The 15,318-nt window shown below is 48.1% G+C and overlaps 1 protein-coding gene across 1 annotated transcript in view; it reads right to left on the bottom strand.

The window, feature by feature from the left end:
* Positions 1–14,421, bottom strand: part of arhgef25a (Rho guanine nucleotide exchange factor (GEF) 25a) — a 74,534-nt gene extending 60,113 nt beyond the window's left edge. Inside the window, exons 1-2 of the mRNA XM_048241190.1 lie at positions 13,836–14,421; positions 10,954–11,110 (exon numbers count right to left, since the gene is read on the bottom strand). Coding sequence (XP_048097147.1) covers positions 10,954–11,110; positions 13,836–14,075 — 397 coding nt within the window. The 5' untranslated portion in view covers positions 14,076–14,421. The remainder of the gene's footprint in view (positions 1–10,953; positions 11,111–13,835) is intronic.
* Between the last annotated feature and the right edge of the window lie 897 nt (positions 14,422–15,318).

Raw genomic sequence — 15,318 nt, 5'->3', positions numbered from 1 at the left:
TCTTCCCCTGCTAGTCCATATTGAGTAATGCTGAGGGTGTTGGGAGGGGGCGGGGTTCTGTGTTGATTGTACACAGGTTAGGGCTGGTCAGTAAATAGGGGCCGCAGGCCGGCAGCTCTGTGGCTGATGGAGAGGTTGATAAAAGCTCACAGGGTCTCTCCCTTTCTCTCTCTGTCGTGGCCTCAGGGGGACCAGGGCAGAGGGCTCTGTTTTCTAAGGTGCGGCAGACTCAGGTTACTCATTGTTGTAAGTGTTTATACAATTTGTGATGTGTGTGACTAAGCAAGCGAACACTCAAGCACGCCTGTGTTCGTTTATGTGTCTGTATGTGTTTGTGTCTAAATGTGTGTCAACATGGTTATGTGCAAATACAATATAGTTGTATTTTCATGTGAACTGTGTGTGTGCGCGTGGGCGTGTGAATGTGTTTTAATGCCTCCAGTCTGTAGGATAGTGTGTAGTGTACATGAGTGTGTGTGTGAGACTGAATGAGTGTGTGTGTGTGTGTATGTGGACATCCTTAGTCGCGTAAGTCATTCGCCCTGACATCTCAACACAAACACTCTGACAGCATGAGCGTGCCGAGACAGTCGAGGTTGAAGCCCATTTGGCCAAATGATCCTCCCCGAGGGGGGGGCTCAGACAGACGGTGGAGGCTGGGAGGATCAACAGAGTTCCAAGATTGGGGGAGGGGGTGGGGCGGGTGGGGCGAGGGGGGACGGAGTGGGGGGGGGGGTATCCAATACAGAGGTGAGTAGTCTGGGCTAGCTGCGGAGGCAGACTACTGGAATGCAGTGCCGGTCCTGGAGCGGCCGCGTCGGGGTTTAACCGGCAGCACACCACAGCCAACAGCAGGCCTTCTCATTAGTCGACCTGCGGGATTGTGGGATTGTGCTGACACCGAGTGTGTGGACAGAAGCAAGAGCCATCTACCCCTGGAGCCCAATTATGCATCTACGTTTCAATGTCTGTGGCGCACTGCTGACCAGGACACAGCATTTTTCACAGGCTCTGTAATTATCAAAGAGCTACAGAAGCAAAGGATTCTTCAAAGACTACAGTGATGCCAGCCTAATGGCTCGAAAATGCATACATCTATTAATACATAATAATGTGTACGGCAAAAACATTTACTGCATTCACTGTAGCACAATATAATAACCACTTTAACTCAATTCAGTGAAATATAGAATACAGAAACCTGTTCCTGGTGTGAACATTGGTGGTGTTGCACTCCCAAGAGATGTATCATTCAGAAGGTATTTTTGTAATTAATTTTCTAAATTAAGCGGAACGCCAGCACATTTGTTCTGGGAGCCGTTTGCTGTGATTCAGTGTCATGCTCCATCTCAGCCCAGCAGTATTAGCGCCATGCTGTGCGCGCACACACACACACACCTGTGGATGTGCACTGCGGGTGGGCACACACACATCTCTCACTTCGTCGGCTTCACACAAGCGGGAGAATTAAGCAGCACGCTCGCTTCGCGTTCTAAACCAGGTCAGTCGCAATCATATCGGTACAGGCTATGCCTTTGTATAACGCCACAGACAAAAGAGCGTCTATGTGGCAGGCAGAATCCCTCTTCAAAAACACCACTTAGCTGCATCAAAATTAATTCATATTTTGCTGCTGTTGCTACAGCCAGAAAGAGAGAGGGAAAGAAAGACAGTGAGAGAGAGAGAGAGGGGGTGTTACAGGAAGAGAGTGTACAGATTTTATCCACAGTGCATTAAAGGACAATGCGTGGAGGAAAATAAAATAATCTCCCAGGAGAGTCACTGCGCTGAAAGCTCTGACAGCACAGCAAAAGGAGAGGAGAGGAGGGAGAGGAGAGGAGAGGACAGGACAGGACAGGAGAGGAGAGGAGAGGAAAGGAGAGAAGAGGAAAGGAGAGAGGAGAGGAGAGGGAGAGGGGAGAGAGGAGAGAGAAGAGGAGAGGAAAGGAGAAAAGAGAGAAGAGGGGGATTACCCTGCCTCTCCCCTCTACTTCTCATCCTTCATCTATGTCACTACCTTTCACTTCACTCTCACTCTCTTGCGCTCACCCTCACCTCCACCCTAGTTTTACTGGCACACTCATTCGCTCGCTCGGTTAATCATTTTCTCTCCTTCCCAGGTTGCCCTTCTCCGCTTGCCTCTCCTCTCTTCAATCTCTCTGGCTTCTGGTAGGCGGTATTAGGCTGTTTTATGCTGTTCCTGAATGACTGGTTTCTTATTCCAACATTAAAGATGTTTGCTCATATGCACAAAACCATGCATGCAGTTTTAATGTTGACTTAATAACTTTTTACCTAATACAACAGAAGCTCCCAATCAACATCTTATATTATCATCAGCAAAATTTAGACATAATTAAAAGCATTTATAAAACTGCTTGAGAGGCTGCACTACCAAATGTGACCAGTAGAGGGCACTTGTGTTCAGCAATCTGCAGTGCGCCTTCAAGGTTTCATCTCTATCTCTCCTCAGCTGTGCTCCAGTGAGAGCACGATAAGAGCAAACACATCTCACACTAATGACAAGCCAATCAATACAGGCTAATGGAGAGGTGCCCGTCATTCTCACCGGCCCTCTCAATCTAAATGGGATCATCACAGACGCTGGAAATCTACACATCTCAATTGACTGTGCATGGGCAGAGCTGGAAGAGGCACTTAATCACAGCGCAGTGCAGATAAGCCCAAGCGATAACGTTTTTTATTAAAAGGTGAGCTGGCGTGAAATTGACTGCATATGGCGCTTACGACGCAAATACTTTTTTTTTACGATGCCCCAGAGAGATATAGGCCTCCTCGTCATTGCTGGAGTTCTTCTCAAATGTACGTTTGGGAAACACAGCACCCCACTTTGTTTATGTTTAATATAAAACTTTGTGTTTACATGGTGATGATTGAGGGTGCGGGAAAGAAATGTTTGCCCGTGCGGGAAAAAAAAAAGACCCACAAAAAGGCAGTTTTGCAAGATGAATCATTCGCGAACACCCATCTCTCGTACTTTTGCTTCCCCTCTCACCTCATGTCCCTCTCTCACACCACATTCAAGCACACGCACCCACACACACACACACACACAAGCATAAACACAGATGTCCAGACTCAACCGACAGTGGTGAGGGAGGATGAGAATATCTGTATATGTGCGTGCCGAGCTTCCCTCCAGTGCCACTTCTCAGAAATTCTCAATGAATGCCAGTGTTTGTCTGAAGAGAAGAGAAGAGAAGAGAAGAGAAGAGAAGAGAAGAGAAGAAAAGAGAAGAGAAGAAAAGAGGAGAGGAGAGGAGAGGAGAAGAGAAGAGAAGAAAAGAGAAGAGAAGACAAGAGAAGAGAAGACAAGAGAAGAGAAGAGAAGAAAAGAGAAGAGAAGACAAGAGAAGAAAAGAGAGGAGAAGAGAAGAGAAGAGAAGAGAAGAAAAGAGAGGAGAAGAGAAGAGAAGAGAAGAGGGGAGAGAGAGAAGAAAAGAGAAGAGAAGAGATGAGAAGAGAAGAGAAGAAAAGAGAGGAGAAGAGAAGAGAAGAGAAGAGAAGAGAAGAAAAGAAAGAGAAGAGAAGAGAAGAGAAGAGAAGAAAAGAGAGGAGAAGAGAAGAGAAGAGAAGAGGGGAGAGAGAGAAGAAAAGAGAAGAGAAGAGATGAGAAGAGAAGAGAAGAAAAGAGAGGAGAAGAGAAGAGAAGAGTAGGGGAGAGAGAAGATAAGAGAAGACAAGAGGAGGGGAGAGGAGGGGAGGGGAGGGGAGGAGGACAGGAGCCCGTCTCTGCTCCCTCCTGTCCAGGCTGCATGTATTCCCAAAGGCCGGCCGCGCTGCAGCGTTCCTCTGCCCTGATCTGGGAACAGCCACACTCTCTCCCCTTACGGCCGCACTCCAAGAGGAAATGAAACAGCATTGCCTGGCATGTTGGAGTGGGTGAAGTGAGGCTTGGTGGTCGTGGGCGAGAGGGTTGACCTGAACTACACTCCACTCAGGTTCAAGTCATCAACAAAGGCTTTTGTTTTCCAAAGGTTGCACACTCAGTGTAATGACTCTCGATACTCGTTATTCCTTCAACATCAAACAGGTTGTCTGTGAGCCCAGACGCTATTTTGGTCCTCTCCCCATCTTAAGTAGGTTCTGGTGATTATTAAAGGACTGAGCGTGTGCGGTGGGCGGCAAGTTGGACACAGCGAGCTCTAATGGAGGCTCTCAGGAGAGGGCTTGTGAAACGTTAGAGAGTAAAGCGGACATCAAGGGCAGGCCTCTGGACCACCTCACATCTGCTGTTATCGTGGTGTATGGAACTTTTGTGGAGTTTGTGTTCCACTGGTCAGCTGGTCAGATGATTTCTGGCAGAGCGGTACCCACCACAGGTTGCCCTTGTCCTCTCTTCCTCTCCCATCTTTACCAGACACAGGGGAATTGTCAATGAAAGCTTGGCTATGGATCTTATTATCTATTGTCGGGTACATCGTGGCAAAAAAGAGCACAAGTAACCACACTGATGAGAGACAAAAGCCTCCTTGGGGTACAGCCATTGAACACGCTGTTCACACAAAGACGAGATGCAGCATTTTTTTATTTTTGATTTCTTCCTAAAGCCGCCATCCTCCACTCGTTCTCCCACCAAAATCTGCTGAATCTCTTCCAAGAGAAGAAAAAAAAAAGAAATGCCTTTTATTCTTAGCACAATATTCCCCTCCATTTCTCTTCAACCCTCTCCCTCTCTCCCTCCCTCTGTAAAAGAGAGAGCTGAACGCCAATTAAGGCGAACTTGCATGGGGAGTGCAGTGGTGGGGGTGTGTGTGTGGGTGGGAGGAGGAGGAGGAGGAGGAGGAGGTGGTGAACAGGGGGGCCCTGTGTTGGCAGTCTGCCTGCGGCTGCAGTTTAGGCTCTGTTGTCCACTCCACTCAGCGCTGTTTACGAGCCTGTCTGTAGCAGCAGACCAGAGAGGCAGCCGGTGCACAGAGGCACCTGAGCGAGCAGGGCCTGGGAGATTCAGGGGAGGCTGAGGGTGGGGTGGTGGTGGGGGAAGGTGGGGGGGGTAGGTTGGAGGTACCAGCCCGTGCTCTCCCACTCACCCCTCCTCCACCTCCTCTGCCTGCTGCACGCGCCTCTCCTCTCTCCAGCTCTCGAGGCAAAACACACAGTTCCTGCCCTGCCTGACTGCCTGCCTGCAGAGAGTATCCAAAACAGCAGCACTTACGAGAACCTACAAATGCGAGAACTCCCAAAAGACCCACCTCGGAGCTATCCAGATTGCTGCTCGCCACCATGCCAGACATCAGCAACCATCTGCTGGGAGGAGAAAGTGCTTTCTTTCAACCCTGTCCTCAGCATATGGAAGAATGTTAGAATCAAGAGTGAGTGAGCTGGCCTCTGACATGACGCATGTACACTCCTACATGTGGAGGAACTGTTCCCCATCACTGTCAGCGGCGGAGGGGAATAAGTGGCAGTGTTGCGTAACTCCACGTACTCACCCAGGGGCTTGACCTGGCTGAGCGCTCACATGCCATTTCCTTATAAAGCAGAACGGCTGGAAAATCTAATTTTGATGCCCATGATATAGAGCAGTACTTACACTTTTGGCTTTGCCTTATCCACATGCTCTCCACTCCTCCTTTATTCTTTGCTCTCTCCTTCCTTTCCTTCCTCCCCCCCTCCCCTCTCGTCTGTGGCAGGTTTAATCCTGCGGTCCTGGCTGGGGCTGGGCTGATGACCTTTTGCCAGCCTCGCTCACCCGTGACTCCTGGAGAGCGTCAGAGGGGGGGGGGGTTACAACGTTTCCTCCCACGTCCCACAGTCACCCCGGAGGATCAAAGGGTCCGGGGCGGGCAGCGGGCGAGCAGCCAGGGAGTCTCTGGGTCGCCATGCGCCTGGCAGAGGTGCCAGAAGGAGCAGGGCGTCTGAGGAACGGCTCGCTCGCCTGGAGCTGCGGCGCGGGGCCAGAAGGGGCCCGAAGAAGCCCGAACCGACCACACGCGGAGCGACACTGCGTGCTGGCGCTGCTAAGTACATCTCAAACGTTTACATTCCCCAGGCCCGCTGAGAGCTCACTGTTTGGAGAATGGTGGAACTCATCAATGAGAGGTTCTCTAATTCAACCGCCAGCTCTTTCTAATCTTTTCTGAACATTTAAAGGGCCTTTTGCAGCTTCGCTACTCTCTTTGGGAAGTACTAAACTACAAATCAGAACTAATTCATTATTAATAGTTATTGATTAGCTAACAGAACAGGCGCAAAACATCTATACTGGGTGGGTGCTGTCGTGTAGTATTTCTGTGGTGCACAGCCACTGTTGATGAAACCTGTTTTGGATTTTACCTGAAAGCATCAGATGTCCCCATCTGTACTATAGAATGTCAAGTCCAGTCTGGCTGCGAAGCAGCCCTCAGTCCCCACTGACCGTTTGTTTCTTTCTGTCTCTCCGAATTTCTACTCAGCCTGACTTTGTTTTCTCTCCATCTCTATTTTATCTGGCCGCATGTTTATTTAACTCAAATTAAGAGCACGGGTTAAAGCCAGCAGCTTTCAGCTCGATCCATTTCCCCCTTAAAACCGCCTGCTGGCTAATGGGCTGCGCCGCAGAGGTAGTGTTAGTGACATCTTGACCGTAGTTTCAACAATCCGCATAGAAAACACGAGCCATATCCAAATCAAATCAGAGTAGTTGTCAAAACACACACACACACACACACACACACACACACACACACACACACACACACACACACACACGCCAAGGGACCTACTTTCTCTCAGGCTAGTGTGGAGTTCAGCCCATTTAAGGGATAGCTTAGCCTTTGGGTCCCCTGGGGGGTCTGACTGCAAATTTCCCCGGCTCGTTTTCTCACTCCGAGTGATCAGGGAAAGGCCCTTAAAGTGGGTCAAAATATGAACAACTGGATGAAGAAAGAACGCAACGGCTGTTCCCTGTTTAACTTAAAAAGACACAAGCCGACTCCAAGGTGCTGATGTTACGCAACCAGGGGTGTAGGGGCAAAATAAGAGGTGGCTAAACTATGAACTCTGTGATCACGGTAAGGTCCGCACCATGTGGTATCATATTTTTAAAAAACTTTACTGTCCAATGTTTATAACAATACCAGTGGTATTAAATGGTTCTAGAGTGTTGATAAGTGTACATACTGTAAATGTGAATAAAACAGTGTGGTTTTGTAATGTTAAAAGTTGCAATTGGTGAATAAACTCTTTTGAGAGGTGGATAAACTGTGTTTACTTGCGTTTAGCCTCCACTACAGCCCTGTACACAACGTGTTGTGAAATGGTCTATAACACATGCAGACAGAGGGTAGAGTATTTGTCTATCTGTTTGTCTGTACAAATGACTACAATGGTAACTGAAAAAGCAGTATGACATGTGGACAAAATACTCTTCTGTATTACAACAGTGAGATCCTACACCAGTATTTTCAGGAGTGCAGATATAAAGGACATGTAAATGTTTTTCCCAACATCTTTCTTTTCCTTTTTCCATACGTCTATTGATTGATTGATTTTTTGCTATGTGTTTTCCTGGAACTGTGTTCTAGCTCTCATCCAGTAATAATATATGAATGGAATCCATGAAACCTCAGCCTCATCGTCCTCTGAGTCATAAGGTCCAAACTCCAAACACACTTCAAATGTTGTTTGTTACATAACAGTATCATATCTCTACTTGTACATTTTTTCCATGTTTGTCATGTATGTGTTTGTCCATATACTGTATGTTTCCAGTATTTATTTACATTAAAGAAAGACAGTAAGAATCAGATAAAGAGAAAGCAGAAGAGAGAGAGAGAGAGAGAGAGAGAGAGAGAGAGAGACCCCCCCCCTCGCTTCTGGACCTGCAGGAGGTCAGCGACGTGGCTCTGGGATTCCTGTCTTGGGGGGAGGCTGGAGGCTGGAGGTCAGGCCTGCTAGGACACGGTTAGGTGTACGAGAGCACACAGCCCTAGCAACTGAGGCAATCGCTGCTTCCTGTTGTTGTACTCGTAAGCGTTTGGTCTCAACATAAAATGCTGGCCAATGGGAGACACAGAGATAGAGAGAGAAAGAGAGGGATAGAGAGAGGGGTGAGTAAGAGGTGGAGACTATGAGGCAGCATTCACATGTAGTCATCCTTGTCTTGCACGATTATGAAAGAGGTACAAACACACACACACACACACACACACACACACACACACACACACACACACACACGTAGTTGTGTAGCCAGTCCAGTTAGTTCAAGGAAAAGAAAATGGGGAACTGGGAAATCTGACCACCTCATAGAGGAAGAAAGCAAACAGGCTCAATGAGATATCAGTAAACAACCCGTCTCTAGAGAACTGAAGAAGTAAGAAAAGAGGGAGAACGAGTTTCTATCTTCCTCTTTTTTCATCTCCCCCCCTCTCTCCCCCCCCTTTCTCTCTCTCTCTCTGTTCCTCTGCTTGTACCTCCTGGCTGCAGTGGCTGTGTGTGATTTAGTGAACGCTGCGCTGGCACCATCCCGTGATTCCACTGAAGCCACTAGAAGGCATCTTGTTTCTAATCTTTAACAGATGGGTGATCTCCTCTCCTGCGCCTCGCTCCACTCCCCACGATGAAAGCAAGAGGGCCTCCACCTCCTCCTCCTCCATTTCCTCTCCCCCCCCACAGCCACAGAGCTGGCCCAGCCAGGGGTTGGAAACTAGACCCTCCAGCCTCCCCTCCTCACCAAACCTTATTGATGACATGTTAAAATTACATTAGCATGAGGGAGTCAGGCGTCCCAGGCTGGACAGAATGGGAGTCTTGAGACTTGCTAAACTGGACACCAGTGGATCATGATTAGGAAAAGTCCGACGGGGTGAGGGGACTTGTGAAAGGGGATGCGGCGTATCCCAAACCTGCGGACTAAGAATAGCCCAGCTCTGAAAACGAGTATCACATGTAAGTGTGTGTGTGTGGACTGGAGAGGCCTGTCCACTTGTGTTGGCTAATTCATCAATGAAGCATGTGCCGCCACACGTCAGCCCAGTTTGAGCTAATTCTTGGATGCTGTAGCTTTGGCAGTGCAGTGTCTCTAAGTGGTACCATTTGAGATAAACACTGATGACAGCTTCCACCCAACTCGCATATGCCACGTTCTGCATAGAGAGCTAGGAGTACACCACATGCCCACCAGCAACCCCCCACACACACACACACAAACACTAACACTAACACTAACACTAACACAACGCACGCACGCACGCACGCACGCACGCAGGCACACACACACACACACCCCCACCTCCCCACCTCTGTCCACACTGTCCACAAAGCCTCTTTTGTTCCATTGCATTCAAGGAAAATGTGAACACACGCAAGTCTTTCTAAGCAAAACAAGGCAGGCTGCAACCAATAGGTTTACTTTTTTTCCCTGTTTTTGCCTGATTTTTTTTTCTCTTGCAGGGGGAAATAAATGACTACAGCATCCATTTCCCCATCTGGAAACTGTTCCACCCTAAAGCTCCTCCAGTTCTCTCCATGGAACATTAGCAGGCAGCCCCCTCCTCTCCTTCCACTACTCTGATCATTAAGGTTTATTATTAGGGCTTATCACAAGGTGCTTAATGACCAGGGCGTGGTTCATTAACCAATTGTACCTGGCTCAGATCTGATAGGTAAATAGTGTGTCGCTTCCAAACACACCACTACATCCTCCATCCTCCATTAGCACTACGGCAACGGACCACTGACAGCACGGCTACAACGGGGCAAGATGCTGACGCGGCTGGAAAAAGGAGAACAAGCTCCCGGTCAATGAGGTGGGTTGCGTAATCTACTGCATCAGCGGGAAGGAGAGCGTCTAGCCGAGCTCAGGCCTAAATGTGGCTCAGAGCCCTGCCGCTGCGGCTGGACAGGGGCCAGCCGTGCCGATGATGCCAGGGAAACCGGAGACGGCCGAGTCTCCCCTGTACTTTGGGAGAGAGAGGTGAGATCCGAGATCCTGCACCCCTCCCCCAACACACGCATAGGACACACAGAGCAGCACGCTGTAGGACCAGTGTGACTGAGCTCAGGTAAACAAGGAGGGCACACACACACACACACACACACACACATGTCCGGCGCTGAACACGTTCACAAATGGTTGGCGGACGGTCAGCATTGTTGGGCTGCTCCTGTTTGTTCGGGGTGTCGGCCAACAGGAGAGGAAGTGAGGCAGGTTGTCCTTGTGGCGAGAGTGGGACTACGAGCCAGAAGAAGAGCCATCAGTGTGTGTGGGGGGGTCTGGCTCGCTCCATTTGTTGTTAATATTAGAATTGTTTGTCATTTTTCAGCCCTCTCATTTTCCTGTGCTTTCCTCTTTAGTGACATTGATGGTTTTATGATGTTAATAACATTTCAATAGGAGGCGGTTTTGCTGGCTACTGTTTCAAGGCCTATAGTGGTGTTAAGTGTTTACTTGTGTTGATGTCCTTTTTATGAACATATTATAATATTTATCATTCCTGTTCATTAAAGGACAGTTTGTAACTGACAATTTAAAGTGTCTGTCACTGCTAGTGTCTGAGAGATGATTCATCTATAACACTAATCAAAATCATGTTAAACCGTGTTCTCATTCCTTAATGCAAGATGCATGTGTACTGAACTGCTGTTATGAATCTGTTTTACATAACATGCCTTTGCCTCACTCTTCAGAAGTCAACCAGAGCTTTGTCCATGCATTTAGTGAAGACTTTGAGGATATGAGGAGAGAAGTGAGGACACATAGGTGCAGATGTCCTATGAGTCAAAATTCCACAATAGCTGTACTATTTCAGGTGCTGTATATTGCTTGGCCATATGTCTTGGGGTGTTACTGTATATACACGTTTCCTACCCAGCTACCCTAGACTGTATTTTCTACACTGGGGCCCATGATATTTTTTATTGAACCATTTCGTCCGGTCTCCAGGAATGGAAAAAAAAAAAAAAAGAACACCAGCTCTCGATGTGCCCAAAAAAGGGATAGTCTCTTACCTTCTGGCTCTCGCTGCCCTTTCTCCATGCTGTCCTGGGATCCCTGTTCCCAGTCCTGGCTCTCCTGATCCCTCTCCCATGGACCCTGTGCTGCTGCTGCTGCTGCAGGCCGAGCCTCCTCGTCCACTGCCTGCTCCGCCTCGCCACTCTCCCCCGTCTGCACACACAGGAGAAGGACCCAGTAAACACGTCTGACCTCTGCAGAAGGTCACCACCACAAACAAGGAGAGATTTTTCCAGAACTTTCCAAGACAAGGTCCATACCGTGGTACTTTTCTCTTTGTACAGCGAGCGTAGACATTTTTGGGTCACCATAATGTCGATCAAAAATCCTATTCATGTACAGTGCCTTATTAATAGATTGTCACAGTTTTGGCCCGGTCTCTACAGCTGGATAATCCACGCTGTCAAGAGTGGAGACTACATCCCTTTAGTTTAATTGAAATGAACAAACTCCTGTTGGGATTCTTTGTGCTGCTTGTCATTTTACCAGAAAGATACATGGGCACCTGCATGGATTATCTTCTGTTTTGGAGAAATTTGGAGAAATATTAACAACTTTTACAAATTCTTCAGTGAAAACCAGTTTTCCACAGTCAGCAACAGAGGTTAGTGGAAGCATGGGCAATTACTAGCCTGGGTGTTCCCATGCTGCCTTGCGCGCGATTTGATTCACGCTGCTAAGGCAGCCTGGAGACCATGGAGCAAATTTTCGCCTGAGATAGTAGACCAATCACAGAACAAGGGGGAAAGCAAGACGATGATGAGCTATGCACAGACGCATTTGATAGACATCCGTGGCACCCAATAAACGGATCTGGGCATTTTTTTCAAATACGAGAAAATTAACGTTTGGTTCCCAGACCACGTCTCATTGAGAAGTGGTGGCGCTAGCCAGGCTAGGCAATTACACAAATTTGGCATGGAATACATTTTTGTTTTGCGTTGTTAGCCAACTGTCAAGATTGAGAATCAGTCAGATGGTATCAGATCAGGTTGAGTCTCAGGAATTGAGTCTCAAAGGAATGTGACATGTTGACTCCTCCAGACCATCATTTATGAGAAATATAGTAAAACATACCAATCAACACCCCAGCCAGACTTTGTTTTGGCTCGCTGTTGTAAAGTAGGGTTAAAGCAGTGTGGGAGACACACACATACACACACTCACTTTAAGGGCCTTAAATGACATGTCTGGCTGTGTGTGTCTGTGTGTGTGTGTGTGTGTGTGTGTGTGTGTGTGTGTGTGTGTGTGTGTGTGTGTGTGTGTGTGTGTGTGTGTGTGTGTGTGTGTGTGTGTGTGTGTGTGTGTGTGAGTGAGTGAGACAGACAAAGAGAGCTAGTGTGTGTGTGTGTGTGTGTGTGTGTGTGTGTGTGTGTGTGTGTGTGTGTGTGTGTGTGAGTGAGTGAGACAGACAAAGAGAGCTAGTGTGTGTGCGTATGTGTGTATATGTGAGTGTGAATCGGTGTGTATGTGTATGTGTATATGTATGTAACTTGTACATGTATGTAATATGTATGATTGTTTTCATGCCTGTGTATGTGTGGTTGTGAGTGTGCAAGCACACACAATGTGTGAATGTGTGTGTTTGTTTATGGCAAAACGTCCTAATCAGTGCTACTCCATTTCCCGTGCGAGTGAGACATCCAAGATTCCTGTTGAGCGCCGAGGGGAGACCAGCGCCCCTATTTGTCATAGTAACCAGCAACCGCCTGCATGAAAATCTCTCTCTCCCTCCTCTTCTCACCCTTTCCCCCTCTCTGTCTTACAGTCTATTCTATCGTTTCACCTCCCATCTCTCTCTCAGGCTGTTTACACAGTAAGGGTTGATTGATGAAGAGGTCTTTATGACCAGATTACAATGATGGACGAGTGTTTTATGGGTGCTTAAACCTGTTTTGGGGCACACGGCAGGGAGCAAAATGGCCCGTTCTTCTAGGGCTGAGCTGGACAGCAGTGCAGCTGGGGAACACACTTCACTTTTCTTTCGTTTATTTTGGGAAGTAGCTTCCCTATCTGTCTTGCTTTTGCCCCCACCCCACCTTCAAACACACGCACACACATACACACACACACACACACATCTCAACCACAGACACACACACACACACATCTCCACCATAGACACACACATAAAACACAGACACATACCAGCACATAGAGACACATACTGTACAAACACAAACACAAACAAACAAACATATCAACCACAGACACACACACACACACACACACACACACACACACACACACACACACACACACACACACACACAAAATACAAAAACAAACACACACACACACACCTCAAACACATACACACAGGCCATCTCGTCTCATCTCTGGAATGTGTTTGTAAATAGTAACTACACACTCTGTCCCTCACTTGTTGCCTGAACTTATCTCCACCTCTGAAGACAGATCTGCGAGGTCACTCAGCTGAGACCCTGGTGAGCGGCCATCAGACATTCATCATCCCGGCTGGGGAAGACATGTTCCCGTCTGCACACCCCCAGATGATCTCCACAGATGTTTACTGTCCAGCCCGCTCTCTGGATCAGTTGACAGCTCCCACACACAAGCTCACAACTTCACAACAGCTCCCACAAACAATCTCACAACTTGTCCTGGGCTGCTGCCACGTCATTTGCAGACAGCATGCAATTCACTGACTATTTCGTAAGTCCAAAAAAAAAACAACGCCGAGTACACTGCCAATGATTACTGCTTTGATGATAACCAAATGCATGAAACCAAAGCTTTCAGTCTCAGTTGCCTAATTAATCTCCAAGCCAAATATTTTGTTTCCATGTTATTAGGGGTTTGTTGATTGTTAATTCACAGGTACTATGAATGAGAGCTCACAGGTTGCACTACTCACCCACTGCTGGTTTGGCAGCGCCAGAGAGGTCAGCATGTCGGCCATGGCCCCCAGAATCTGGTCTGTCCGTCCTTGGCTCTTCTGTAGGGCTTTCATTTTGTCGGCACTCTGTCGCGCTGGCGGTCTGCTCTCCGTCCTCTGTCCGTCCCCGAGTCCTTCCGCCTCACCGCTCTCTGCTCCAGAACCTTCAGCTGCAGCCCGACTCCCGCTGGCCTGGCTCTCACAATTTCTTGTAGGCATCAATAATAGAGCAAGGAAAATGAGAACATGCTTTTCTGTTGTGCTTGTCCTCGGGCTGGACAAAGCGTGTGAGTGCGGTCTGACCTCCCCTCCTAGCTTCACCTAGCTCACTCCCGCCCCTGTGCCTGTCCAAGGCCTCAAGCCTCCCACCCCCTTCCCTGGGCGAAGTCACCTCCGGCCCACCTGTGCGGCGTCTGCCCCTTCAGTAAACAAGACTGAAGCCGGCTTAAATCCCTTCCTCTTTGTCTGCTGCTGGTGTCTGCTTCATTCTCTAGACTGACTTGGACAGGTTTGGTGACTTTGGTGGCCTGTGTCTTTTCTCGTCTGGTGTCGCAGCTTGCCTTACTATCAGTGTGAGGACTGACCATTTCACTCTCCACAAAATTATGCTTCCTGACTCACCATTGGCTGTGTGTGATTACCTCCCCCTTTGTAAAAAAAAAGAAGAAAAATCCCTCTCTCTCTCCATCCATCTCTCCACTCCTCATTCCCTCCCTTAGACCACACTTCCGTGCTTTCCATAACTACTTCTAGATCCCATTTTTCCCTTGCGCTCTCTCTCCAACTCTCTTGCTCTCGTTTCCTCACTGTCTCTGTTCCTCTACTATCCATGGCAATGGCATTATCTCCGTTATCTGCTTCCCAGCCTTAGTCAGTGACACGGTAGTTTGTGAGTTCAAGTAAGCGGGACAATCCCTAATAAGGCATATGCATTCAGCAGTGGGGAGCTGGGGCACATCTGCTCACTGCGAGTCAGTCATTATACAGTGTGTCTACGCTTACTGTAAACTCAGTAGCACTGTAGCAATGGCCAGACTCCAGTCATTTTCACTAGAGACAACTGTTTAAAACCCTTCAATGGATCACTGCAGTGCCTCTAACTAGCCTACACAGCTTGATAGAATCTCTGTTTGTCTTCTTGCTTGTGTAATGTTCAGTGTGTGTGTGTGTGGGGGGGTCATGGTGATAGCTTTACCATCTGCTCTAAAATACAACAGCCTATGGCTGGACCTGGTTGGGTTGATTTTTTTTTTCAGCAAATTCTCTGCTGATGATGTACCCTCTTGAAGCGCTGCAATGAGAACCGGGTATGACTGTGAAGAAAGAGAAGCAAAGCCAAAGGAGGGGGGAAAAAGAAAGGAAAATAGAACAGAGCTGAAAATAATCTACCAGAGGCCCTGGTTTTGAGATGGGCTCTGCAACTGCCAAAGCGGCTAATATTAGCACATGGGTCGTCTGTGGA

Source organism: Alosa alosa, chromosome 4 (genome assembly GCF_017589495.1).
Source record: "Alosa alosa isolate M-15738 ecotype Scorff River chromosome 4, AALO_Geno_1.1, whole genome shotgun sequence".
NCBI classification, from domain to species: Eukaryota; Metazoa; Chordata; class Actinopteri; order Clupeiformes; family Clupeidae; genus Alosa; species Alosa alosa.
This window is presented reverse-complemented; position numbering and strand designations above follow the sequence as displayed.